At 53.1% G+C, this 23,183-nt stretch overlaps 9 protein-coding genes and 1 non-coding gene across 10 annotated transcripts; 3 read left to right on the top strand and 7 right to left on the bottom strand.

Moving 5' to 3' along the window:
• Positions 1–3,278: 3,278 nt before the first annotated feature.
• Positions 3,279–5,245, bottom strand: SETTUDRAFT_163647 (uncharacterized protein). The gene has a single exon (XM_008029172.1). It carries the CDS (start codon positions 5,033–5,035, stop codon positions 3,521–3,523), a length of 1,515 nt encoding a protein of 504 aa, XP_008027363.1. The 5' UTR covers positions 5,036–5,245; the 3' UTR covers positions 3,279–3,520.
• Positions 5,246–6,031: 786 nt separating this feature from the next.
• SETTUDRAFT_163645 (uncharacterized protein) lies at positions 6,032–7,167 on the top strand. The gene has a single exon (XM_008029171.1). The coding sequence runs from the start codon at positions 6,110–6,112 to the stop codon at positions 7,055–7,057; it is 948 nt and encodes a 315-aa protein (XP_008027362.1). The 5' UTR covers positions 6,032–6,109; the 3' UTR covers positions 7,058–7,167.
• Positions 7,168–7,402: 235 nt separating this feature from the next.
• On the bottom strand, positions 7,403–7,493 carry SETTUDRAFT_t27. The gene has a single exon. It is a non-coding gene; the product is annotated as a tRNA-Asn (tRNA).
• Positions 7,494–7,735: 242 nt separating this feature from the next.
• On the bottom strand, positions 7,736–8,987 carry SETTUDRAFT_163644 (uncharacterized protein). Its single transcript, XM_008029170.1, has 2 exons — positions 8,872–8,987; positions 7,736–8,809 (listed from the first exon to the last, which is right to left on the bottom strand). Exons 1-2 carry the CDS (start codon positions 8,931–8,933, stop codon positions 7,741–7,743), a joined length of 1,131 nt encoding a protein of 376 aa, XP_008027361.1. The 5' UTR covers positions 8,934–8,987; the 3' UTR covers positions 7,736–7,740.
• Positions 8,988–9,355: 368 nt separating this feature from the next.
• On the bottom strand, positions 9,356–11,949 carry SETTUDRAFT_179435 (uncharacterized protein; the record flags this gene model as incomplete). The annotated part of the gene is made up of 2 exons (XM_008029169.1): positions 9,356–11,608; positions 11,656–11,949. The coding sequence occupies 2 exons, from the start codon at positions 11,947–11,949 to the stop codon at positions 9,818–9,820; spliced, it is 2,085 nt and encodes a 694-aa protein (XP_008027360.1). The 3' UTR covers positions 9,356–9,817.
• Positions 11,950–12,298: 349 nt separating this feature from the next.
• Positions 12,299–15,056, top strand: SETTUDRAFT_32064 (uncharacterized protein; the record flags this gene model as incomplete). Its single annotated transcript, XM_008028807.1, has 2 exons — positions 12,299–13,098; positions 13,148–15,056. 2 exons carry the CDS (start codon positions 12,299–12,301, stop codon positions 15,054–15,056), a joined length of 2,709 nt encoding a protein of 902 aa, XP_008026998.1.
• Positions 15,057–15,516: 460 nt separating this feature from the next.
• SETTUDRAFT_90898 (uncharacterized protein) lies at positions 15,517–16,289 on the bottom strand (the record flags this gene model as incomplete). Its single annotated transcript, XM_008029168.1, has 3 exons — positions 15,517–15,708; positions 15,761–16,186; positions 16,242–16,289. 3 exons carry the CDS (start codon positions 16,287–16,289, stop codon positions 15,517–15,519), a joined length of 666 nt encoding a protein of 221 aa, XP_008027359.1.
• A 580-nt stretch (positions 16,290–16,869) lies between these two features.
• SETTUDRAFT_163642 (uncharacterized protein) lies at positions 16,870–17,668 on the bottom strand. Its single transcript, XM_008029167.1, has 4 exons — positions 17,443–17,668; positions 17,343–17,392; positions 17,066–17,129; positions 16,870–17,013 (listed from the first exon to the last, which is right to left on the bottom strand). The coding sequence occupies exons 1-4, from the start codon at positions 17,621–17,623 to the stop codon at positions 16,976–16,978; spliced, it is 333 nt and encodes a 110-aa protein (XP_008027358.1). The 5' UTR covers positions 17,624–17,668; the 3' UTR covers positions 16,870–16,975.
• A 371-nt stretch (positions 17,669–18,039) lies between these two features.
• Positions 18,040–20,713, bottom strand: SETTUDRAFT_90802 (uncharacterized protein; the record flags this gene model as incomplete). Its single annotated transcript, XM_008029166.1, has 3 exons — positions 18,040–18,285; positions 18,334–20,561; positions 20,611–20,713. 3 exons carry the CDS (start codon positions 20,711–20,713, stop codon positions 18,040–18,042), a joined length of 2,577 nt encoding a protein of 858 aa, XP_008027357.1.
• A 477-nt stretch (positions 20,714–21,190) lies between these two features.
• On the top strand, positions 21,191–23,117 carry SETTUDRAFT_117105 (uncharacterized protein). The gene is made up of 3 exons (XM_008029165.1): positions 21,191–21,249; positions 21,303–21,357; positions 21,405–23,117. The coding sequence occupies exons 1-3, from the start codon at positions 21,212–21,214 to the stop codon at positions 22,944–22,946; spliced, it is 1,635 nt and encodes a 544-aa protein (XP_008027356.1). The 5' UTR covers positions 21,191–21,211; the 3' UTR covers positions 22,947–23,117.
• The last annotated feature ends 66 nt before the right edge of the window (positions 23,118–23,183 follow it).

Raw genomic sequence — 23,183 nt, 5'->3', positions numbered from 1 at the left:
CCTAATCGTTTTTTTTTCTTCCTTTGAGCAGCGTCTGCTTGGGTGGGGAGAGGGGATCGGCTGGACGAGGTGGTGCGGGCTGGGGATGGGCCGTGAGGCCGAGGAGGAAGAGCCTGTACGCTTTGATAGATTAGCAGGTCCCCTCAGGACGAGGCAGTGTGCGGCAGACGGGGTGGTGGTAATAATGAATGAATGGAATGAATTGAATGCAGAGAAAAAAACGAGTAGGAGAAGAAGGTGAGGAGTGGGTGCGTTCCACATAAGCCCCTCTTGGTGCACTGAGCTCCGCAAGGCCGTGCCGTAAGTAGTTCCGTAACGTGCTGAGCACAGGCTTGGTGAGGGCTATGCCGAAAACAGGCTATGCTCCATGACCCAGGCAGTTTGAGTTGGTGGGAGCTGAAGCCGGGTGAGTGTGTGTGTGTGACGCAGGATCCCCCTGAGACCAGTGCCCGGCCTACCAATGGGTGGGGGATTTTCAATACGGTCCATGTAATGATTGAAAGGAAAGGCAAAATGTGGATCTTTTCTGCACACGCACCCACGCCCTACGTCGTCGCCCTGTGAGACTGGCCAGGCTGTCAGCCGGAGGAACATGATATTATATGTGTGCATGCATGTATGTATATGTAGGCGTGAGCCTTTGGCCGCCACCATGGGGTAGTTGTGATATTGGAAGGATTGCGTAGGTGTGCGAGAAGGATGCGTGAGGTTAAGAGACAAAAGGAAGCCGAAAGAAAGAAAGAAGAAGAAGAAGAAAAAAATGCAGCAGCCAAAGCATGCAGCAGCACGAAAGCGGATGGGGATTGCAAAGCAGGTAGGGCAGGGCAGGTTGGCCGCGCACCCTCACACCAACCAAAAGCCAAAGCAAACTCTCTCCATGGACGCATCCATCCATGGCGGGCATCCACGCAGCTTCAGCTCTGGCTGGCTGGGCTGGGCTGGCTGGCGGCGGCGGCGGCGGCGGGTTGACGGCACGGATGCAACAAAGCCTAGGGCATTACGGCCGAAGGGCTCCCTCCAACGTTTTCAACACACCACCACCACCACTACCACCATTACACTTGTGCTGCGTCCGTCCGTCCGTCCGGGGGGGGGGGACGCGCCAGTCACTATAGAAACCAGACCACACCAGGTCAGCCATGACAAACACGGGGGGGTGGTACACACTCACATACGCGTTGCGAAGGAAAAAAAGAAGCCCGAACTCCACTTTGGGCTTCTGCCTCACGAAAGTCAGTCAGTCAATCACACACACACACACTTGGATAATTCAAGTGCGGATACGTATGGCAATGAGTATGCGAATAAGTTAATTATCGCACAGAAAGCAAGAATGATAAAAGATGAAATGAAATAGAATCAAAAACACAGGTTCACCATCTTCCCTCTCCCCTCCCCACATGCACACACACAGCCGCCCACCAGCGGCGACAAAGCGCGTTACAAGTTTCGCGTCGTCGTCGTGGCTGCTGCTTGTTTGTTGGGGTGTGGGACCCAAAGAAAGCCTCTTCCCCACATACACACCAGCCTTATTACTAATACCAATACCCGTAATCTTTTCCTTTCTCGCTGCGTGTTTTGCATTCGGCTAAAGAAAGTAAAGAAAGAAAAAAAAAGGAAAAATAACGCGTCGATTTCGCATTGCAGGTGCCCTGTGCGCGCGACGCGTGCCGGACGCGTCGAGATGGGGCAATAGGTTTGCCGGATGCGGTTTAGACTGGTTGGTGGAGCGGGGAAAAGAAGAAAGAGAATGGTCATGGTAAAGAAAGAAGGAAAAAAATAACAAAAGGGCTCTGGAGAGGGAGGGAGAGAGGGAGGGAGGTGGTTGGAGGTGTCTAGTGCAAAGCAAGGGGTTCGACAGGCTTTGTTTCTGCTTCATACTGATACTGCTGCTGTTGTTATCGACGCTGCATTGTTGATGTCCGCTCCGTCGTCATGGCGGCAGTGCGATGGATGCCTGTTTGCAGCGGCGGGCTGACTGACTGACTGACTGACTGACCTTCGGGAGATCAACAAAGTCAGGCCATTCACTATTGATTTCGCCCTGTGAATTATTACCAGCACACCCTCTCCCTCTGTACATGTACGCCGATGTAATGTTTCACCCCCTGTTCCCCCCTCCCCCCTCCCCCCCAAATCCTCTGCCGTTTTCCCCGGGCTTATCTTTGCCTGCGTCCGGTCACGACACCATCTCGCGCGTGCGCGCACCGGACGACACACGCGTTGAACGCTTGATCCGTGGAAAGTTTCAGCCTGAGGCGCCGAGCATGCCCCAGCCAAGGTCCCCACCGCTTGCCCTATCGTCATGGCCCTCGACGCAATTCCAGCCTGCTTGATATCCAAGCCGTGCTTTCATTGACACAGCCATTGCCTATCTCGTGTATCGTCTTGTCCAAGGGTGCTCCTTACCTGAGCATTAGTGCTCCTCGAGATTTGCTTTCTCCGCACAACACTAACGCTTTCTCATCAGCGCCACCACCACCACCGCCACCAAGCCTCGGGTAATATTTGCTCTATTCCTCTTCCGAAATAATATATGCCCACGCTGCACCATTCACACTTCCCGGTACCGATGACGGGACCACAAATCACTTATCGGCCCTTTGTCGATTGATCGTCACAAAGCCCGCTTTTCCCAATTCTCACCACACACACACACACTTTCTCTCTCTCTCACTCTTACAGTACAAACGGTTTGCGGTATCCGTTTGGCCTGGCAGCAAGACCAGAAGAGAAAAAAAAGTACCGCTAGATATTACCGGCATCGCTTCCACCCTGCAAATGCACTTCGCCTCCTGACTCTGTGCATTCAGCTTCCCGGCACCGCACTTTCATGACCCGTGCTGACGTCTGCCCTGGACTCGACTTGCAAGCTAGCCTCGACACGAAACCTAGGTCCTCGCTCCGTTGATTGTTTATTTGTTTGTTTATTTGTTTGGGGGGGCAGGCGCACCGCGTCGATAACACTACAAGGTTGCATGTAACCATGGCGGCACTTGGCACTTGATAAAGTCAATTCTCGCAAGGATGCTTTCCGTCGGATACCTACCAGCCTGGGAGTCCTTGCATGCGGTTCAACGATACATTGGCGTCTGAAATATCTACCAGACACTACCAGGCACAGCAGCTTTTCTCTACCCGCTGTCATTGACGATTTGAATCAATCAGGTATGCAGATCACGTACGAGTCCCGCATTAATGATTGCAGGGCGATGTCTGGTGCGTCAATGACAAGTATGAGACATCACCATGAACTGTTCTTTCGGATACACGAAAGTGTAAGCTATAATCTCTCGTTATACAATTTAATCTATCCCGATATAATGCAAGAAGAAACACTGACAAAAGGAACATGACTAGATGACGCAATCACAACAGGTCCCCAACTCCTAGCTACACAGCTGAACCCGGGGTATAAAAAGCAATCGTACAACATCGCCAACACGTATATCTACTCCTCAGTCTTCGTCTGTGACGAATTCGTTCGATATCATTGTGTCTAGTAAGACCAATGCCATTCCTATGGCGAAACATCGCTCCCGTTCCTCAAATGCATCTTGCTCATGTTGCCATTCTGCGGCATCTGCGCCAGCCAGCTCGGTGGCGCCATACCCGTCTGGTCATGAATGGTGCTCAGCAGCGGTGGCAGGCTCTGAAAGAGGTTACGGATAGGAGCCGAAGGATCAGCCATGCCGTCGCCTCCTTGGCTGCCCGTGTTCCAGACATTGATCTTGGGCTGAAGGCCCTTGATGGCGTTTCCGTTAGCCTCGGCCAGCTTCTCGTACGTTCCGTTGGTGAGCATGAGGTATTGCATGAGACCCTGGGGTCCTCCAAGCACGTTGGCCATGTCGCCGTAGGCCTTGGCCATTGCAGAGAGACCTTCTGCTTCGCGCTGCTGTCTGATAAGTTGGGCCTGGGCCTGGCGCTCCTGCACAAAGTACTCTGCTTCGGCCGCGCGCTTGGTCACAATGAAGTTTGCTTCGGCCTCGCGCTCCTTGGCCTGGAAGTCTGCCTCTGCATCGCGTAGGCGCCGGAATGCAGCCGCCTCGGCCTCAGCCTGCTCAGCGTACTTGTTACCTTCGGCAGCCTTCTCCTGGGCGTAAAGCTGTGCGTCGGCCTTTTCCTGCGACGATTCCTTCTCAATCTTTGCCTGCACGACCTTGGTGGCTCGCAGACGCTCAAGTTCCATAAGAGCCCTCTTCTTCTCGACTTCCATCTGCAGCTCTGCATCGCGGCGTTCGGCCTCGCGTTTAGCGTTGATCCTGGCGACGTTGAGGTCCCTGCTAATCTCAATCTCCTTGTCTGTAAACTTTGCGTCTGCCGTGGCCTTTTCAGCCTTGCGCTCAGTCTCGAGAACAGCTGTTTGCGCGTGGATCTTGGCAACCTCCTGCTTGGTTTTTCCCTGCTTTTCAGCCTCGCCAACCTCGCCCTGCATGCGGGCATGGGCGACGTCGACCTTGGCCTGGTTGAGAGCACCCTCGTGCGCCTTGCGGGAAAGGAAAGCAAAGTACTCGGAGCCCGGCGTGTCTTGCAGCTCCTTGACGTTTGCGTTGTAGATGCAGAGACCAAACTGGTCGAGTTCACTCTGCACTTGCTGAATCACCTTGTCCTTGAAGATCTTGCGCTCGCGGAACAGCTCCTCCATGGTCATGGTAGACACAATCGACCGCGTTTCTCCTTCAATAATACCCTTGACAATGTCCTGCACATGGCTGCGTCCCTCGGCGACGCTGACCGCTCCCTTGGACGCATTCTGCGTCGGTCTGCCGTCGCTCTCGCCCGTAAGCAGAACAGCGTATTTCTCCAGCGCTGCGGGGCTATCTGCAGGCCCAATCGTGAAGACTGCCGGAAGCGAGAACTTGAGCTTCTCAATCGTCATGGCCTGCAGCGACATGGAAAAGTCGAATGGCGTAATGGAGATCTTGGATACTTTTTGCAACGGGTACACAAACGCCTTCTTCTTGATGAGCACCTTTTCGATTCCTACACCCGTAATCACGAGATAGGAATTCGGCTCTGCGACATGGTACCACATGGTGACGGGTGTGTTCTTCCGATGTTGATGAAAGGGGGGGTTGGCGAGGGGAGATGTAGGAATGGACGGTAAGCTTTTATAAGAAAGAAAAGCCGGAAAATCGTGCAAACGACAAAACGAGAGGGTGTCCAGGTAATATTATGGGTTTGTATCGATGAAAGACTACACAAGAACCAAGGTAAATGTACCGTACCGACCAATATCGAAATGGTGGATATGGGCTATGGCGAAAGCGGCAAAACGGGTGCGATGCTCATACTTTTATACACACGCACCACCAGCCCACGGTACTCCCCAGATGACTTGTAACTCCCCTCCATTCGCGGTATGCAACATGTCTGCAGCCCGGTGAGGACATTCGTCCAAATCGTGGAGAGATACTGTACGCATCCCCGCGCGCTAGTACGCAAGCGGAATAGCGCCATGTGCTCGGATACCCTGAGTCTGCCTCGCACCGCCACCACATGTGACCTTGGAGGGGGCCTGAAAGTCGGGCACTGGAAAAGATAGCTTACTACGGCCGGTCACCCAATGCGTGCAAGATCAAGGTATGCGGGTTGTTGTTGTTGTTGTATCAGCAATACGTCTGACCTATCCCAGTGGGAGAATGCACGACGTGGCGACTGCTGTGCTAACCTTCTCAGACACTGGGCTTACCCATTCTCGACAGAGGCGCAATATGCATGGTCTTTCTGTCTGATCATGATCAAGACATGTTCAGCTTGCCAAGACACCTCGGTCCGGGTGTTGCCTTGCAGGGAGAGGGTTTGAGTAACTCGGTGCCCCTTTATTCGCTAAGCCATGTGTATCCAGGCATCTCGCAACCAAGGTTGGGATGGTCACGAGACGAGCTCTGCAGCAGTGGTAGGGTCATTGGGGGGGGGGGTGGCTAGCTGAAAAAAGAACCTTCTATCACGAACGAGGCTGAGCTATTACTTACGGCAGATTTACCGATGTCTTTAGGTCGGTTGCCTTGCCGCGATCCGTAGCCAAGCTGTTCACTTGTTGATGCCTCTCTTTTTTTCTGGATCTCGCCACTGGGGACAAAGCAAAAAAAAGTTAGGGAATGACTGAATGACTGGCTGGGAAAGAAGAAGAGACGATACACAACTCGGGAACTTGAGGCTTGCAACTTGGGTTTACTTACTCCCCTCGCTTGATCTGACCATCACCACCGCCAATACGCCTTCGCTCACAGCAGCAATTCCTCACCTTATTGTCTCAAACACGTCCTTCCATCTCAACATCTACCTGGATATCGTGAAGGAAGAGAGAAAAAAAAAGATGTCACCACAAAAAGATACCGATTCCCCTCCTCCATACGCAGTAGCATACACCTCTTCTGGACCTGTGCCCCCCTCCTCCTCTTCTTCTTCGCAGAGCCAAACCATGCTCAACCAACTCAGCACCACACGCACACGCCACATCCAATCCGTCATCTCGCACTCCATCATCCCGCTCATCCAAGCCCGCACCGCCTACGGCATCGCGCAGACAACACTCGCCCTGCTGCCCTCAGACATCCCGCTGCCGCCCGTAGCCGAGCAATCCGAGTTCAGCTTCGCGGCCGCAGACACCGACACCAAGCCCGTCCAGGTCATTGGGTTTTCGTCCCAAGACGAGCCGCAGGTGGTGCGGCTGCAGGGCCAGATGAACCGCACCGAGTTCTGGAGACCGCAGCTGGTCATCGATGAGCTGGAGACGCTGTTGACGCTGAATCTGAATCCGCCGCCGCCGCCCGAGCACACGACGCCGACGTCGTGCGATGCTGCTGCTGCGGGAGAATCGGCGCCCCGGCACTCGCGCCGCACCTTGCTGAGCAGAGTGATGCCGTCGCTGGGGCCAGAGCTGCGGTCGCCGGGCAACAACCCAGAGGTTGGCGTCGCTCAAATAGCGCAAAAGGGCGTCGTCGTCGTCAAGGCGCGGTTGGAGGAGATTTGCCTCAGGACAGTTAGTGAATTCGGCTTGTTTGATACCATGTCTAGACAATGTGTTATTATCCGCGTTGATGCGCGCTGTTGACGTGGGAGTCTATGGACGACTCAAGTATGCTGTGGGACATATATCTTCACATCTAAGACATGCTTGTTTGACGCCATAATCATATTCGAAATAAAAATAACAAGAAAAAAATACCGACTCACTACACAGAACAACGCCTACTCAATGTCTTAGCCGTGCTAGGCATAACACACCGCTATGTCCTAAACACCACACTCACCCCCATTATATTTTACAGCCTGAACATCCAACTCCCTCATAAAACTCACATAACACACAAAAAAAAGGCAATGGCATGATGCAGCAGCCTGTGCCGTGGCTAATTGACGTATCCACCACCCATGCACGTGCACATGCAAAAAGAAACTCCCCCGGAAAGGCTCGAACTTTCAACCTCCTGATGAGCTACAAACATGCTGTAACAGTCAGACGCGCTAGCCAATTGCGCCACGGAGGAGATGAGTTTGGGCGAAAACGCTGAACGCGCTTCGGTTTTGAGTTGTGATGGAAAGACGAGTAATGGAAAAATTTATTATTGTACGTGTTTGGGGGGGGGGGTGGCATGCTGACGGGTCTACTGTGTGGGATTGGGTGGCTTGGCGGCAGACCCCAGTAGTTGTTCGTTCCACGACGCAAACTCAAACCGGCTCTTTGTTGGCAACCTCGGCTATTAAGCTTGTGTGTATCCAAGTCATATATTTTTTCTAAGCTTGTTCTGCGTCGTTTTTCAATACCACAATGCTATATGGATCTCTGTCCGCCTCGCTTACCGCGACCTCAAAGTCGTAGTCTGCTACTGCATCCTTGAACTCTTCCTTGTCTTCGCACTCTTGCCTGACCTTGTTCCACTCCACGTCTATAGCGTCTTCGAGTTGCATGGCCATGACTTCGGCCAGGAATCCGCGCTCCGAGTTGCTGTGAAACAGGCTGATGACTACTCGTCCCTGCTCAATGGCTGCGAGCGTGGCGTGATGATCCATTTCGCCTGTAAAGTATAGATCGACGTCTAGGCCGCTGAGCAAGCCTGAGCCGGAGCCTGCACATATTCCTATGCTTTTTATGGTCATGTCGGAGATTGATTTCCCTTGGGGTATGGCAATGGGAAAGCCCTTGGGGTTGTTGAGGCCCTTTCCTATGCGGTCGAGGAGGTCAGGGAGTGGCTGTGCGTGGTCGAATCTCACGATGCGGCCCATGCCTGCATTGGGATGTGAAGGGATTTCTGGCGACTGCGGCTTGATCACTTCCCGCTTGTGTGGAGCAGTGAATGAGCTCGCCAAATGGGGCGGCTTGCCCAAACGAAGAATGGGCTGGCTCGGGTGGTGGTTCAATGTAAAGGTGGGACGTTTCTTCTCAACAAAGGGATCGTCGTCGCTTTCTGCTGCGGGATTTGAAGAGTCGGTCTGATCATCCGCGCCCTGGGGTCCATTCACTTTCTTCGTTCCTGTAACAATGTCTGCCAACCAATCTCCAAGTCCTCCTGGCGCCGCGTCCAATGCCGTGTGTGGACAGTATACACTAATGCCATGACTAGCCAAGCGCAGCAAGGACTGCTGTTGTGTGTCGGCAAGAGTCAATGACTTCAATCCTCTGAATATTATGGGATGGTATGCGACGATGATCGAGGAATTGAGAGCAATGGCCTCGTCGGCAACCGCCTTGGTAAGATCGATGGTGAGCAGGACTGTGTTTGACTGGCGGCGAGACGGAATGAACGGTGCTTCGAGCAGCAATCCGGTATTATCCCAAGAGTTGTCTGCAAGCTCTCGCGGATATCTTGTCGCAGTCAACACCTGAATACATTGACAGGAATATTCGACACATGGGAGTAAACTTACAGCTTCCGCATCGCCGCCACAACCGCCTTGGAAAACGGCGCACATGTCGTAGTCGCACTCATTGCGAGCCTTCGTGCCGTAGCTATAAACATGCAACCGTAGAGTGTGCAATAGCAACTTGGAGCTGCGCGCTGTACAACCACAATCACACGCGCCAACCACCCCTGCACTCATAGCCGACGTGCGTCATCCGCTGCTGCCCCTCACGCCGTGATTCTAGCCTTTCCGAATTCGGAGGACACATCTTATCTGATCCGAAGATAGCATCACTGGATGAATATCGCATTGCCTCATGGATCCACGGCACAAACTCTACAAAACATTCGACACACTCGCACTCAACCCAGAAGATAGCGGTACAATGAGTGCAAGGACCGATACCGAGGCCACAAGCGTGCAGGCCACTTCCGGCGTGACCATGGAAGGACTCAAGAAGAAGCTGGAAGACGGACTGCAGGCTACCTATGTTGAGATTGAGGATCTGAGTGGTACGTCATAGTTTGACGCATAGCCGGAAATTGGAGAGAGACATGTTCTGTGAGCGTGGTGTCGTGCTGGCAGATTTCTCAAAGTGCTTGAGTCACAGGGACCCCGCTAACACACTGAATAGGCGGGTGCGGACAAATGTACGAGGCCATTATTGTATCACCGCTATTTGCCAAGAAGACAACGCTGGCACGACACCGGCTCGTCAACAGCACTCTGAAAGAGGAAATTGCAGCAATACATGCGTGGACGCCAAAGTGCCATACGCCGGAAGAGTGGGAGAAGAAGAAGCCACAATAAACTGACCACACATCCATCATGGCGAATCCACTGAAAAACCCCTGCTCGCCTTTGTCAAGTCCATTTCATGGTGCAACTCGTTGATGAGGGTCATTTTTAGATAATAGGAATTATGCATCTCAGGTCCAACGGGGCTTTGCGTATTTTTTGCCTATAGCCCTTAACTGAGTAGCACTCGTATCTCACCGCTAGTACGAGGAAATAAATCTCTCAGCCTAGGCTCCTGCTCCTCATCCTCCCTTTCCCCATCATAGAGCAGATCGTCTGCAGCCATTATCTTGCTCTCCACAAATTCAAAATCCTCGCAGAACTTGCTAGCGGCCTCGTCGGTGATATCTTGTATCATCTTCCTGTTTTGTAACCGTTTGATGTTCTCCGATGCATCAATCAGCGCAGATGGCAGGAACTCATCCAGTTGTTGGCTGGCAGAAACTAGTGCATCAGGCTTGAATGCTTCCAACTTGGACACTGTCTTGATGCTTTCAGCAGAGTCGGTGATTTCCGCAAGAGCGTCAATAAGAGTAGCAAGGCCAGACTCGTTGACCAAATATCGATGTTGGTAGTCTGTCAGCTTAGCAACAGTTTCTTCAACTGTGTCGTCTATATCTCTAACCCGCTCATGCGCAAAGGTATACTGTGAGAGCACCTCTCTGGCCGCGAATAAGCAGTTGAGGGCGAAGATGGCGTTATCGGGTTCTTTCATTTCTCTCTGCATGCCCTCACAGCCGTTCAAGAAAGGATCTAGAGCTTCTGAAAGCACAGCCTGGAAGCCCTGTCCATTGTCGTCTGTCGCAGCAAATGACGTATCGTAGCTTTTCGCGAGAACTTTGAGTATCTGCAGTGCGTCCTCCAGGAACTCGGGAGGAGACAAGTCGGCGGGCGCCACGGCAAGGTCGCTTTGCACATTAGCGACATAGTCTCTCATGTTGGCGCGGAACTGTCGCATCGCGGAAGCCTCCAACGTGTTGAAAATCTCCAAAACTTCAGAGTCCGCCCCCAGCAGCTTGGCAAAAGTTCCTTCGTAAAAACCAATCAGGTTCGCAATCTTGTATGCAAGCGTCGCATCGTCATGGATTTGGACGACCTGCTCTGTTCGCTGCCTCAACAGGCGGGCTACGCCTGCCAGGTCACGGCTGACTAACTGGTTCAAGGCTTTGTGACCGTCGAAAACCTCAGTCTCATCGTCGCCTCTTAGCCACGGCTCACTCTCCAAACCAGCCTGGATGGAGCGCTTAATCTCCTCGCCATCTGAGATGAAGAGGTTCTCAAGGGCTTCTCTCTCCGACACTGTTGTGGAATGAGCCCAGGCAAGCATGTCGCCTACATAACGAAGAGGATCGTGAGCGTGAAACTCGATAGGCTTAGTGGCTATCTGGGTTTCCGCCGTCGAACCAGTCAATGCTGCATGAAATGCGTCGGACAGAATCGACTCGCGGGCTTCGGCAAACGAGTCCAGACAGCTTTGGAACAGAGTAGGCCGTTCGGCCAACACACGCAGCGACCGCCGGACAGATGCACTAATCTGTGGATTTTCCAGGTCTAGTGTTTTAAACTCGCGTTGGATCCACCGGTAAAGCTTTTGAAAAGCGGAGTTGAGTTGCTTGGAGCTTCTTTCCAGCACTTCTAGGCCCAGCCGCTGATCTTCAGTCCCAAGGAGTACTTGGCAGTCGTGATGGATCTTCTTCACGCGGGTCAAGATTTGGAAGAACTCCTCGTTAACGGGCTCCGCAGTAGAAGTCAATACGGTGACGTCTTCTTCAGTGATGAGGAAATGAGCACTGAATGCGTTGAGAACCTGCTGCTTGGATTCAACCTGCTTCTTCTGGCCCATGAGGCTGGTGGCTTCTTCCAAGACAGGGTCTGTCTCTTTGCTCGCAGCTGCAATGTGACCGCGCATATCAGCACAATAGTTGTTCAGACTACTGATGGCGGTTCCGATGCGCTTGAGTTGCTGCAGACGTTCAGCACGAGATTGGTAGAGTGCGCCGCCCAACGTACCTCTGCGACATGGCCAAAGTCGCTGATGATCTCGCCATTGCACTGGATGACTTCTTTTTGCACATCCAGACGGAGCTGCCGGCGCGTCTCTGCAGAGTTCTGCACTTGACGTGCATCCAAGGTTTCCAGAGCATCCCGAATCTCCAGGTCAGCATAGGAAGCGGAGAGCACGCTCGTGATGCGACTGGAGAGGGCATTTGTGCCTCGCGATGCGGGGGCTGCTGGGGGCGGCGAGGGCGAGGAGCCATTCTGGGGCGCTGGAGCAGCCCGGTCGTGGAGGAGGCCCGTCGCCATGAGTGGGTGGGTGTTGTGACCTTGGCCCAGAAAGGTGTCAAATCGGGCAAACTGGCGGCAAGTGCAGCCGGCCGATCTTATCGATAGCCGCCAGGCGCGTCACCTGCATGAATCCCATGTCGACGGGGCGCTCGAGATAGCCGCAACCATCACCACCCACGCCCGCTGCCCCATCCTGCTGATATGATCACCGACTAGGCTTCTGCCGCTGCTCATGGATGCTCGCCTCGACTTCTGGGGATCACGCTTTTGGTCCTCTGACCCTGCTTGCCCTCAAACGCCCGCGATCCAGTGCAGCACGGCCACGCGCCCCGCCGTTGCCTGAGCGCAGCACCCTGCGTCGGCCATGATGGCGTCCAACCTGCTATCCAAGCTCCTCCCCTCCGCCTCCGACGAGCCCTACGAACACGAGCCACTCGTCCCCCACCATCGCCGCGACTCCACCTCGACCGAGGAGCGCCACGAGATGGACATAGACGAGGAGAACTTTGGCGCCCGCTTTGAGGAGCAGGACCTCGCCCACCTGCTTGAGGAGGCCTCCTCCAGCCAGATGACCACCGAGAGCCGTGCCGTATCTCCAGACGCCAAACGCAACGCACCGCCCGGCATCAATACGGCAAATCGCATCCCGGCATGGAGACAGCCCAGCCCAGCCCGAGCTGCTCCTTTGGACGACGATGATGACGTACCCCAATCATTGCTGCTCGAAGGAGGCCATGAACCAGGGCCGAGTTCGAATAAGCGCAACGAAGGCCTCCCCATGCCTGTGCCGGGCCCATCGACGCGACAGACACGGGCACAGTGGGACGCCACCCGTACGCAGCAACGGCTGCACGACGATGATAGGAGAGGTGCACCCGCAGGGCCTTGGGGGCACACCAGTAGACCTGGACACTTTACAGCAGACCCAAGGGAGAAGGCACTCTGGCTTTGGGTGAATCAGACGGATCTGGATAATTACATGACGGAGGTGTATGACTACTATGTTGGCTGCGGCATCTACTCGATCCTTCTTAGGAGAGTTCTCACGCTCTTGCAAACAGCCTTTGTAGTAGGCTTCATGACATTTCTGGGATGGTGCATCGATTACTCCAAGTTGTCGCAGAGCAACAAGATGAGCCAGGTTCTGGTACCCAAGTGTGCTGCAAGGTTAGTCATTTCCACCCAGTGCTGCCAAACTATAGCTGACGTGAAGTAGAATCCATGGTGTTTGGATACTGGCCCTTTGGTTCTTCATCATCTACTGGCTCTACTCATTCTACAACACGGTCACAGATATACCCCGGCTTCGAGCTATGCATGACTTTTATCACTACCTACTTGATATTCCCGACTGCGACATTCAGACCATACAATGGCAGCAGGTCGTGACACGGATCATGGCGCTACGAGACTTGAACTTGACTACTGCTTCCAATCTATCGCCAGAAACGCGCAAGTTGCTCGACTCGAAGAGCAGGCAGCGGCTGGACGCTATCGATATCGCGGGCCGCCTGATGCGGCGTGACAACTATCTCATCGCCCTATTCAACAAGGAGATACTCGATGTGACCGTCCCTCTACCATTCCTAGGCAATCGATACATCTTCTCCGAGACTACGAAATGGCATGTCAACCTCGCCATTATGGATTTTGTGTTTAGCGGACCAAACGGCCAGTTCAATCCGGATTTTCTCAAAGAACGTAATCGGCGAGAGCTTGTGAAGCGATTGAAGACGCGCTTCTTCTGGACGGGCATCATCAGTATTCTTTGCGCGCCCTTTGCCGTGGTTTTTGTATTGGCCTCGTATCTGTTCAAGTACTTTACCGAATACCACAAGGACCCAGGCCAACTCAGCAACCGCGATTTCACAACCTTTGCTCAGTGGAAGTTCCGCGAGTTCAACGAGCTTCCTCACTACTTTGCCCGCCGCCGTAACATGGCTTATCCATACGCAAACCTCTATCTTGCTCAGTTTCCAAAGGATAAGACTGAACAGGTTTCGTCGTTTGTCGCATTCATTGCAGGTGCCTTTGCATTTGTTCTCGTACTCTTCACCCTCTTCGACTCTGAGCTATTCCTCAACTTTGAAATCACACCTGGAAAGACTGCCATCTTCTGGATTGGTATTCTTAGTACGATATACCGCGTCGCACGGGGAAGCAGTCCTCAGGACGATCAGGTCACAGATCCGTCCTACTATCTCAACCACGTCATCTACCACACCCGTTATGAGCCAGAATCGTGGCGTGATAGGCTACACACCGACGAGGTCCGGGCTGAATTCACCAAGCTGTACCAACCGAAGATCCTCATCTTTGCCGAGGAAATTCTGAGCATGGTCATCACACCTTTCCTGCTCATCTTCAGACTGCCAAACTGCAGCGAACGCATCGTCGACTTCTTCCGCGAATTCTCAATTGTCGTTGACGGTTTAGGTGTTACATGCTCCTACTCCATGTTTCCATCGACAAAGACCACCCGCAATGCCAATAACATTCCAGCAAACGGTACCGGTGCTCGCAGGGAAGACCCAGATCTCCGTGAAGACTACTTCATGGCCAAAGACAACAAGATGATGGCTTCGTACTACGGCTTCTTAGATACATACCAGAACTCTGGTCGCGGCTATAATGGCCGCCTGCAAGGACGAAGCAACTTCCATCCTCCACCCCAGTTTCCAAACACATTTGGAACAATGTCGCAGACTGCGCAGCCGTTGGACATTGGTGCAAGAGGACCAAATCGAGGGCAGCCTGGCCGACAGAACCTACAGCAGAGGACACCGAGAAACCGGCCTACGGCAAGAGAAGAGTCTATGAACTCGATGCTCCTCGATCCCCACCATCAGCCTTCTTCGGCCTCGATGCTGCGTGGATCCCCTCATCAAGCAGCGGCTAGCCGATACCGTACACCTCTTCAACCCGTTTCGGACGCACAGGGTCCATCGCACACTCGAATCGAAGAAGAAAGTATGCTGGGCGACTCATGGCGCACAAGTCGACTGGCTCAAGACGACGATGAGGAAGAAGAGGCGCCAGGCAACAATCGTGGTGGAGTCCTGCAGCTCTTGCAACAGTTCTCTAGAGCCCAAGCTGAAGGTCGAGGCGCTGGCGTGGGCGTTTAAATTTCGTCTTGCTGATTTTGAATACGGTTCGCATGGGTCGGTCATCCGGGAGCTGTGTGGCGTTTGTTTACGCGTGTTGCCTTTGTTCCATTTTTATACCACAACCAGCATAGCAGAATTATTAGTAGAAACATGTAGTAAAGACCACGTGCTCCATTGATGATACAAGTACTTCGGATGATCTACCCTGCAGTGATCATCATCACCAAAGATGCACAGATTAGACCGGAGTTAGGCTTCACCATCGCACGCCGCCGTTGCTGTCACAAAGGAAGCGAACATTGTTGTATTATTTGCCATTGACGGGCTGTTCTTGGTCATTCTCTACAGTTACATGCCGCAGAAGTTCACCCTCCAGCCTTCATCCGCAACTGATGAAGAAAACAAATCACGCCGTAACCGAATTCCCATTGAACCCATGATCGTCATGCACAGCAGCTCCTTCCTCTCCACTCAGCATCTAAGCGGATGACTCGAAAGCGCTAGGGAAACGGCGGATGTTGTCGGCGAGTTTACCCTTGTTGCGGAGGAACTGGACGTAGGCACCGTCGATCTTGACCTTGCCCTCCTGGCGCTGCTGGACGTACTCCTCGCGCTTAAGAGGGGTGAAACCCCAGTTCTTGGAGACGATGATCTTCTGGCGACCAGGGAACTGCGAATAGTGAGCTTTGGAGCATTCAGCATACACTGGCATGTCCACATACCTTGTACTGGCAACGCCTCAGAGCCTCAAGAGCGATAGCGCGGTTAGAATCCCTAGTCCTGACGGACATGAGGATCTGACCAATGTTGACACGAGCGACAAGACCGTTGGGCTTGCCGAAAGCACCACGCATACCCGTCTGCAATCTATCGGCACCAGCGCACGACAACATCTTGTTGATACGGACGACGTGGAAGGGGTGGACGCGGACACGGAGATGGAAAGATTCCTTTCCTCCGCTCTTGACGAGGTACTTGTTGGCGCAAATACGGGCGGCTTCCAGAGCCTCGGAAGACAGCTGCTCGTACTCGTTGGAGACCAGGTGGATGCAGAGCGGGAAGTCGTCTACGTTGGCCTTCTTGCGACCGAGGTCGAAGATGCGGATCTTGGCATCGGGAACACCACGGTTGAACCTGCTCTTGGGGTACTACAGCCCAGTCAGCCTATTGTCCTCCCCTCGCTGTATCTCCAGTCTGACGTACGGGCTTGTTCTTGCAGTAGCGGTAGCAACGGGCGGGACGGCGGGCCATTGTGACGGTTCTTCCTGCTTTGAAATCAATGAGCGGATGTCGGGGGAGCGCGGAAAACGAGGGCGAGCGCGCAAACTGGTGACGGCGTCAGTAAAGCGTTTGCCAGAGGATCCGAGTTCGACAGCCGTACCTTACCCTTTATTTGAGTGTTAGTGGGGAGGTGTCGGAGGGCGAAGTCGAGGGAAGTCGTCGGTCGTGATTGCTAATCACAATATTGCGCACCACACGCCAAGACCCCGTTAAGCGAGCGCATTGATTTCCAAGCAGGCAAGCGTACGCGCCACCCAACCCAAGTGCGATTCTGGGGATCTGTGGCAATGCGACGCCACCCGCGGTTGCTCTGATGCAATAGCCTATATGTCTTTGCTGCTTTCAAAGCCGTCTTCATCCGTCAAACAATGGTCAAGCGATGCCGGGCTTTGCATTGAGCGATAGCATCACGCTCCAGAGTAGGTATACTCGAATGCATGTTCGACTGTCTCGAAGCAGTTTTGCCTCAACGGCGCAAGGCTACCAGACGGCGCGGCCAGGCTAGTCATAATGAGTCACATCATACACTGCATAAAACGATCAGGCGTTGATGGCTCATGAATCTTGTGTCATTCATTGGATATCATCAGGGGCCAGCATGTGCTACACCCTAGGTATCATGTCTAACTGATTTCCTTCCCACGCGCTAAACTGCTCTAGTTCTCGGTGTTGGTGCTCAGGATGTCAGAGTCACCTGAAAACTGTTAGTGAAAAATGTAGTGTTACCAAGGGACACAGATACGTACCAGCGTCGAGGATGGACATGACAGAGCAGCGGAAGAGCTTACCGCAAGCAGTTCCAAGCTCAATCTTCAAGTAGGTTAGCTAACAGCTCTCCATGGCCATAATCGGACCAATTCTCAGAGCCAGCCCTCGGAGATAACCCCGTGCCAAATGGAAGCATTCACTGTTTAGTTCTGCCCTTGTAATCCAGGTCGAGAATTTCTAAACTCATAGATGAGAAGCCCCATTGCACGAGTATCTCGTCGTTAGGCAATGAGAGTGGACGGGGTATGTACGTACGTTGTTTCCGGAGAAGTGGTGGACAGAGGTCTTGGAAAGCATGGCGTAGTCTGGCAATATGTTAGCCATGCCTTTGGAATCGCAGGAAAAAATTGCTTACACTCGAGCTCAGACTTCCTCAGAGGAGGAGTGTTGCCGGCAATGATGACGAGCTTGGCCTTGCCAGTTCGGAGGCTCTTGAGGGTAGACTTGTAGCCGAGGGTGACCTTACCGGACTTCATCACAAGCGCCAGGCGCGAGTTGATGGAGTCGGCGGTTCTCTTGTTCTTCTTGGGGGCCATCGTTGCACGTAGGAAGTTATCTGGAAAATTCCTAAGGGTGTTGTTGTGCTCCGGTCGTGAGGTGTGGATGTTCAAGAGGTAGGGCGCTCGCCAAAATTCTGTGTGCGAACCGACGCCAAGATTTTCTAAGCTAAAATGATGACTCAGCCGCCGTGCTGGTGAATGGCGTTTTAGGAGCAGCCTAACCCGAGATGCGAGGAAATGGAGTGCAATACGGTGATGCAACGCAAAAAGTCTGCCGAAAGATAAAACGTTTGAACATTGAGTACATAGCTACGAAATCAAATCACATTGCCTGCACCAGAATGCTTAACATGGTATCACTGCATTTTCATCCGTCATTATTCAACAACGGCCGTGAACTCCTTCCCACTCGACACCTGCCATATTTCACCAAAATGCATCAGAAACAGCGTCTATGCTGCAGCTCTTTGCGTCTGTCTGCCGCCTCGAGTTGGAGCTGGAACAGCGCCAGGCCGGTTGAGGGTATACTTGGCAAAGGCTCTTGCTAACGCCTTCTTTGCACTGACCTTCTGTGAGCCAACAAAAGAGTCGACTGCAACAGCAATCGCGCGGTCAATGTCTACTGATGCACAGTAGTCGGATAGGCGCATCTTGCAGAAGGCTTCTGCAATGCGCAATATAGCCTCAAGGTGACGGACCTGATAGTGTGAGTAAATAATGCAACCTTTTGAGATTGTTCAACTTACAGTGATAGGGTAGGCCCCAGTTGCCGTGGACTCTCGGCGCATGTCTGCAAACAGACGTGCAATCTTGTCTTGCTCAATCTGGTAGAGCTTGGGTCGGCACTTCTCACGGGCATAGAGAATGTACTTCCTCAAAAGCTCCTGAGGAATCTCGCCCTCCTTGCTTGGAGCGTCTCCGTCGACTTCCATTTGCTCATCGCCGTTTTGTGAGGCCTTGCCTTTGTCGGAATAACCGTAGGCCGAGTTAACAAGAGGATGCGCCCGGCCATGGGAGTTGACAACAAACTTTGCAAGGCGCTCGTCCTCTGACGGATCCACAGTGTCGCGCACAACGCACAAAATGTCGAAACGAGACAAGATAGGCTCCGTGAGCTCAACGTTTTGCGAAAAGGGAATCGTAGAGTTGTAGCGCCCACCAATTGGATTGGCAGCAGCTACAATCGAACAACGCGCTTGAAGTGTCGTGACAATACCGGCTTTTGAGATGGAGATGGTCTGCTGCTCCATGGCTTCGTGAATCGATGTACGATCCTGATCATTCATCTTGTCAAACTCGTCAATAAGGCAGGTGCCCTTGTCTGCAAGCACTAGAGCGCCTCCCTCCAGAGTCCATTCGCTCGTCATAGGATCACGACGAACAGAGGCTGTCAGACCAACCGCAGAGGCACCCTGACCAGTTGCGAAAACAGCACGATGAGCGGTCTTCTCGACATACTTCAAGATTTGAGATTTGGCGGTACCAGGATCTCCAAGAAGAAGCACGTTGATATCACCACGAATCGAATGGCGACCAGGTGCCTCTTTGCTGACACCTCCAAAGAGCGAGAGCGCCACAGCGGTCTTGATGTCAGTATGGCCATAGATGCTTGGCGCAATGGATCCGATGATCTTATCGACGATGCGCGGGTCCTTGGACAATCGTCGAATCTCTTTTTCATCATCTTCAGTCAAGCGGAAGCCTGCCAGTTGGTCGTGAGACTTGACGATATAGTTCGCCTCGAGAATGGTCGCAAAGACAGGGAAACCGTTCTTGTTGTTCAGAGCAGCATCATAGTTGTTGCGGTAGATACCCGTGACTTCAATCTCTTCTCCAGGTTTTGCGGAATCGATCAAATCCCAAAGAAGGATAACCTCGCGGTGACGCGGCAAACGACCAGCCGGAACAGTTCCAGGAGATTCCTGCAAGGTAAGCTTCTGGTAGTTACGGTAGACCGTGCGCTCGGAGTTGACTGTGAAAGGACCGCGGGACTGGCAGTTCTGACAGAAGGAGATTTTGACTTCGACATTGGAATCCTGATGGAAAGGTCCAAGCGTGACACCGCACTTGGTGCAGTCAAACTTGACATACTTGAGTTGAGGGAAAACTCCACTGCGACGAGTAACGACTCCGCTAACACGGACAAGGCTGTTGAGATGTGACTGACGAAGCTGGCGGAGGGTGTACTGCACAGGTACATCGGTAATGCGGACGTGGATCTCCGAGTGGATACGCTCGTAGTCTGGGTAATGAAGTAGAGTTACTTCCATGGCGACTTGGTCGAAAATCTTGAGCATTTCAGTTGGTGTGTTGGCAAGCCAATAGGCCAACGTTGCCTTTTGCTCGGCCAAATGGTCGAAAGAGACCTCCAGGGACTCGGCGTTGACCTCACCCAAAGTTCGAATGCGCGCCCCGTAGACCGAATGACCATGCTCATCCGTGTACTCGGTCAGGAAAGATTTGAATTCTCGCGCAATCGTCCTGGCAACTTGAGGCTGGGCAACCCAGTCGGTCAACGTGTTGGCTTTCACGTCGGTGAGCGCTTCAAGCGTCAACTCCTCGTTCATGATGTCGTCGACCATGTCCATGTCATCTTCCTCGTCGTAACGGTGTCGCCGAACTCGACGGCGTCCCATCAGGCCTGCCAGGCCGTCCTGGTCATCTTCGTCCGGCAAAAAAGCTGCGGGCATGCGGCGTCTTGCCTCCCTGTCACGGGCGTTCAGACTCGCGTCAAGTTTCCGCCTCTCGGCAAGACTGAGTTCTTCGTATTCGCCTTCATCGTCGATGCCCTGGCCTTCATAGGCATCGTTTTCACGAGCTGCGTAGTCGTTCTCGAAATCGTCGGCAAACAAATCGATTCCCTCAGCTTCCTCTGCATCCTCGTCTAGATCGTCCACATCGCGAATGATATCGTCATCGTCAAGCATGTCCGCATCATCTTCATTGGGCAGCATGGGAGGAGACGAGGCCATAGCTGTGCGCCGTTAGCTATCTGCCATCTCCTTTGTTTACATCGCACTCACGACTCGACGGCGGATGCACCGCTGAGGAAGGAAGGTCTTCATCGTCTCTTGCGCGTTTACTGCCTCTGTTCGTAGGGCCGGCGCCTCGGTTTGCAGACGACATGTTGGGGCGAAGTGGTGAGCTGGGTCCTTGTTAGTGTTGTGGTGTGGGTAGTAAAGAGGGGCTAGGGTTTGGCGCTCGGTCTACAAGTCGGGCGTGCCTGGAATACGTACCTCATGTCGACTCAATGCACAACTCTCATATAGAGCTTGGGATTGCCGTAGCTTACGTCGAGGGTAGCCGTGCGGGGTTGATTGTAGGGGGGGAGGTGGCAGAGGGTCAAGCAACACGACCGCGTCGCGCTTTCCTTTTCCACGCGTAAAGTGGTTTTGCTGCAGCCAATCAGTGGCCAGCGCATCCTGTGCCTTTGGTGCTGCTCAGCAGCGCCCGCAACCCGCGACATCGACAAAACACCTTTTGGGCTGCCTCGAGCAATTAACACGCGAAATTCTCTATTTTGTTTCTTATCGAAACATACTAGAAGCCTATACCGTGCAGTATCTGGACATCATGGCGGATTCACATTCCACAAGCACGTATTCTAAGCCGCGCTCTAGCAGCATGTCGCAGGCATCGGAAACTTCACAGACGGCAGCAGAGTAGGTTTCCTGCGAATTCTCTCTAATTCAAGTGACTAATGGTATCGGAATAGTTACATCAAAGAGCAGCTCAGCCTCGAGGCAGAAGCACGCGAGGCACTTCCATATGTAAGTGTATACGCAGTGTCGTATACACCCTTTCTGACGACCGATAGCAATTCGATACTTGCACACGCGACCTTGGCCCTCTACGACAGAGTCTCTATGCATGTCTTACGTGCAATCCAGCGCCGGCCTCATCCGCTCAGCAATACACACCAGCAGGCGTCTGCTATTCATGTTCCATCTCCTGCCATGGCGAACACACACTCGTCGAACTATTCAATAAGCGCAACTTCATATGCGACTGCGGCACGACAAGGATACCAGACATGACCCCTTGTACACTCCGTCTGAATGCAAAGACTGGCCGGAAAGGCGAGGTGACAGAGGACGAGCCGGCAAAGACCAATACATACAACCAGAACTTCCAGAATAAATTTTGTGGTTGCGGACAAGACTACGACCCTCATGAGGAGAAGGGTACCATGTTCCAATGCCTTGGACTCGGAAGTTGCGACGACGGTGGCTGTGGTGAGGACTGGTGGCATCCCGAATGTTTAGTTGGATTCACTCGGGAAGAGTACAACAAGATGATCGAAAAGCCCAAGACAGAAGTGAAGAATAGTGGCACAGATACCACGGGCACCGGAAAGGCCGCGGAGGGACAAACTGGGACCAACGTAGAGGCAGCGCAGACGGCACTCACGGACTCGGTTACAAACGGCAACGGCGTTGATGGGAACGACACTGTAGCGGAAGCCGATGAAGATGAGGACGACGACGATCCACCCCTACCTCCAGGATTCCCCCAAGAGGACGATTTCGATCACTTCATATGCTACAAGTGCGTGGAAGCAAACCCATGGATCAAGAAATATGCCGGCTCGACTGGATTTCTCCCACCAGTATACCGCGACAAGACCATTGCGCTTTCACACGACGAGAAGATCACCGTCGCTATCCCTGAGCCAAAAACCAATGACTCCAAGAAACGCAAAGCCTCGGACGAAGATGAAGAGCAGCAGCCAACCCCAAACCTAGCAGCTCCCGTACCGGCTAAGCGCCAGAAATCCGAAGACCCAAGTGGTACCCTGTCCAGCATCCCTGAAGTTCCCACGGCGCTTCCCACAGTACCTGAGAAGCCCGAAGCGCCCAAACATGAAACTCTTCCCCCGCTTCCGGAAACCGCTCTCACAACGCCCTTTTCGCTTTTCCTCAAGCCCGAGTTTCGCGAGCACCTCTGTCACTGTGATAGCTGCTATCCCCAGCTCAAGATGCATCCCCAGCTCCTCGAAGAAGAAGACACATACGAGCCTCCTGTATCCGAGGACGGCGAGGAAGGCGCGCAGTCTGTCGGTACCGGCAGTATTCTTGACCGCGGCGAAGCAGCATTCAATAACATGGACCGTGTGCGCGCCATTCAAGGAGCAATGGCCTACGCGCACATCAGAGACAAAGTATCTGCTTTCTTGAAGCCATTTGCAGAGTCTGGCCAGGCCGTCGGTGCCGAAGACGTCAAAGCCTACTTTGAGAAGCTCAGAGGCGATACCCAGGGTATTGAGGATGCTGCTGGTGGCGCAAAGGCGAACCGGGATGGTGGTGATGACGATGAAGGTGCAGGAGGAGACGGAAGGAAAGAGCAGAGCGGGTATTAAACACTGATGCGTTTGTAATAAAACGACAGTGCTGGAAGAGGGGGGGGGTAATGGGTTTCGTTAAAGGTTTCTCTGCAAATTCGAAGCGTGAGAGAACAACGAATATGCTCGCGCACACACACTTGTAAGCAAGCTAATAACTAAAATTGTAATAGTCGCCCCTATACTCTCGGTTTCAACTTTCCAAGACACTAAAAGCTCATTTATCCGTATGTGTAAAATATAACTTAGAAAAAC

This window comes from Exserohilum turcica, assembly GCF_000359705.1.
Source record: "Exserohilum turcica Et28A unplaced genomic scaffold SETTUscaffold_3, whole genome shotgun sequence".
NCBI classification, from domain to species: Eukaryota; Fungi; Ascomycota; class Dothideomycetes; order Pleosporales; family Pleosporaceae; genus Exserohilum; species Exserohilum turcicum.
This window is presented reverse-complemented; position numbering and strand designations above follow the sequence as displayed.

What these genes read in the sequence shown, in the direction of transcription:
- SETTUDRAFT_163644 (XM_008029170.1), bottom strand. Translation starts at nt 8,933, where the DNA reads ATGAGTGCGACTACGACATGTGCGCCGTTTTCCAAGGCGGTTGTGGCG. An exon ending in GTGGCGGCGATGCGGAAGCT is followed by an intron (nt 8,810 to 8,871) that starts GTAAGTTTACTC and finishes GACTGCGACAAG; the next exon opens with ATATCCGCGAGAGCTTGCAG.
- SETTUDRAFT_163645 (XM_008029171.1), top strand. Translation starts at nt 6,110, where the DNA reads ATGACTGGCTGGGAAAGAAGAAGAGACGATACACAACTCGGGAACTTG.
- SETTUDRAFT_163647 (XM_008029172.1), bottom strand. Translation starts at nt 5,035, where the DNA reads ATGTGGTACCATGTCGCAGAGCCGAATTCCTATCTCGTGATTACGGGT.
- SETTUDRAFT_117105 (XM_008029165.1), top strand. Translation starts at nt 21,212, where the DNA reads ATGTCGCAGGCATCGGAAACTTCACAGACGGCAGCAGA. An exon ending in ACTTCACAGACGGCAGCAGA is followed by an intron (nt 21,250 to 21,302) that starts GTAGGTTTCCTG and finishes GTATCGGAATAG; the next exon opens with TTACATCAAAGAGCAGCTCA. An exon ending in CACGCGAGGCACTTCCATAT is followed by an intron (nt 21,358 to 21,404) that starts GTAAGTGTATAC and finishes GACGACCGATAG; the next exon opens with CAATTCGATACTTGCACACG.
- SETTUDRAFT_163642 (XM_008029167.1), bottom strand. Translation starts at nt 17,623, where the DNA reads ATGGCCCCCAAGAAGAACAAGAGAACCGCCGACTCCATCAACTCGCGC. An exon ending in ACCACTTCTCCGGAAACAAC is followed by an intron (nt 17,130 to 17,342) that starts GTACGTACATAC and finishes ACCTACTTGAAG; the next exon opens with ATTGAGCTTGGAACTGCTTG. An exon ending in CATGTCCATCCTCGACGCTG is followed by an intron (nt 17,014 to 17,065) that starts GTACGTATCTGT and finishes AACAGTTTTCAG; the next exon opens with GTGACTCTGACATCCTGAGC.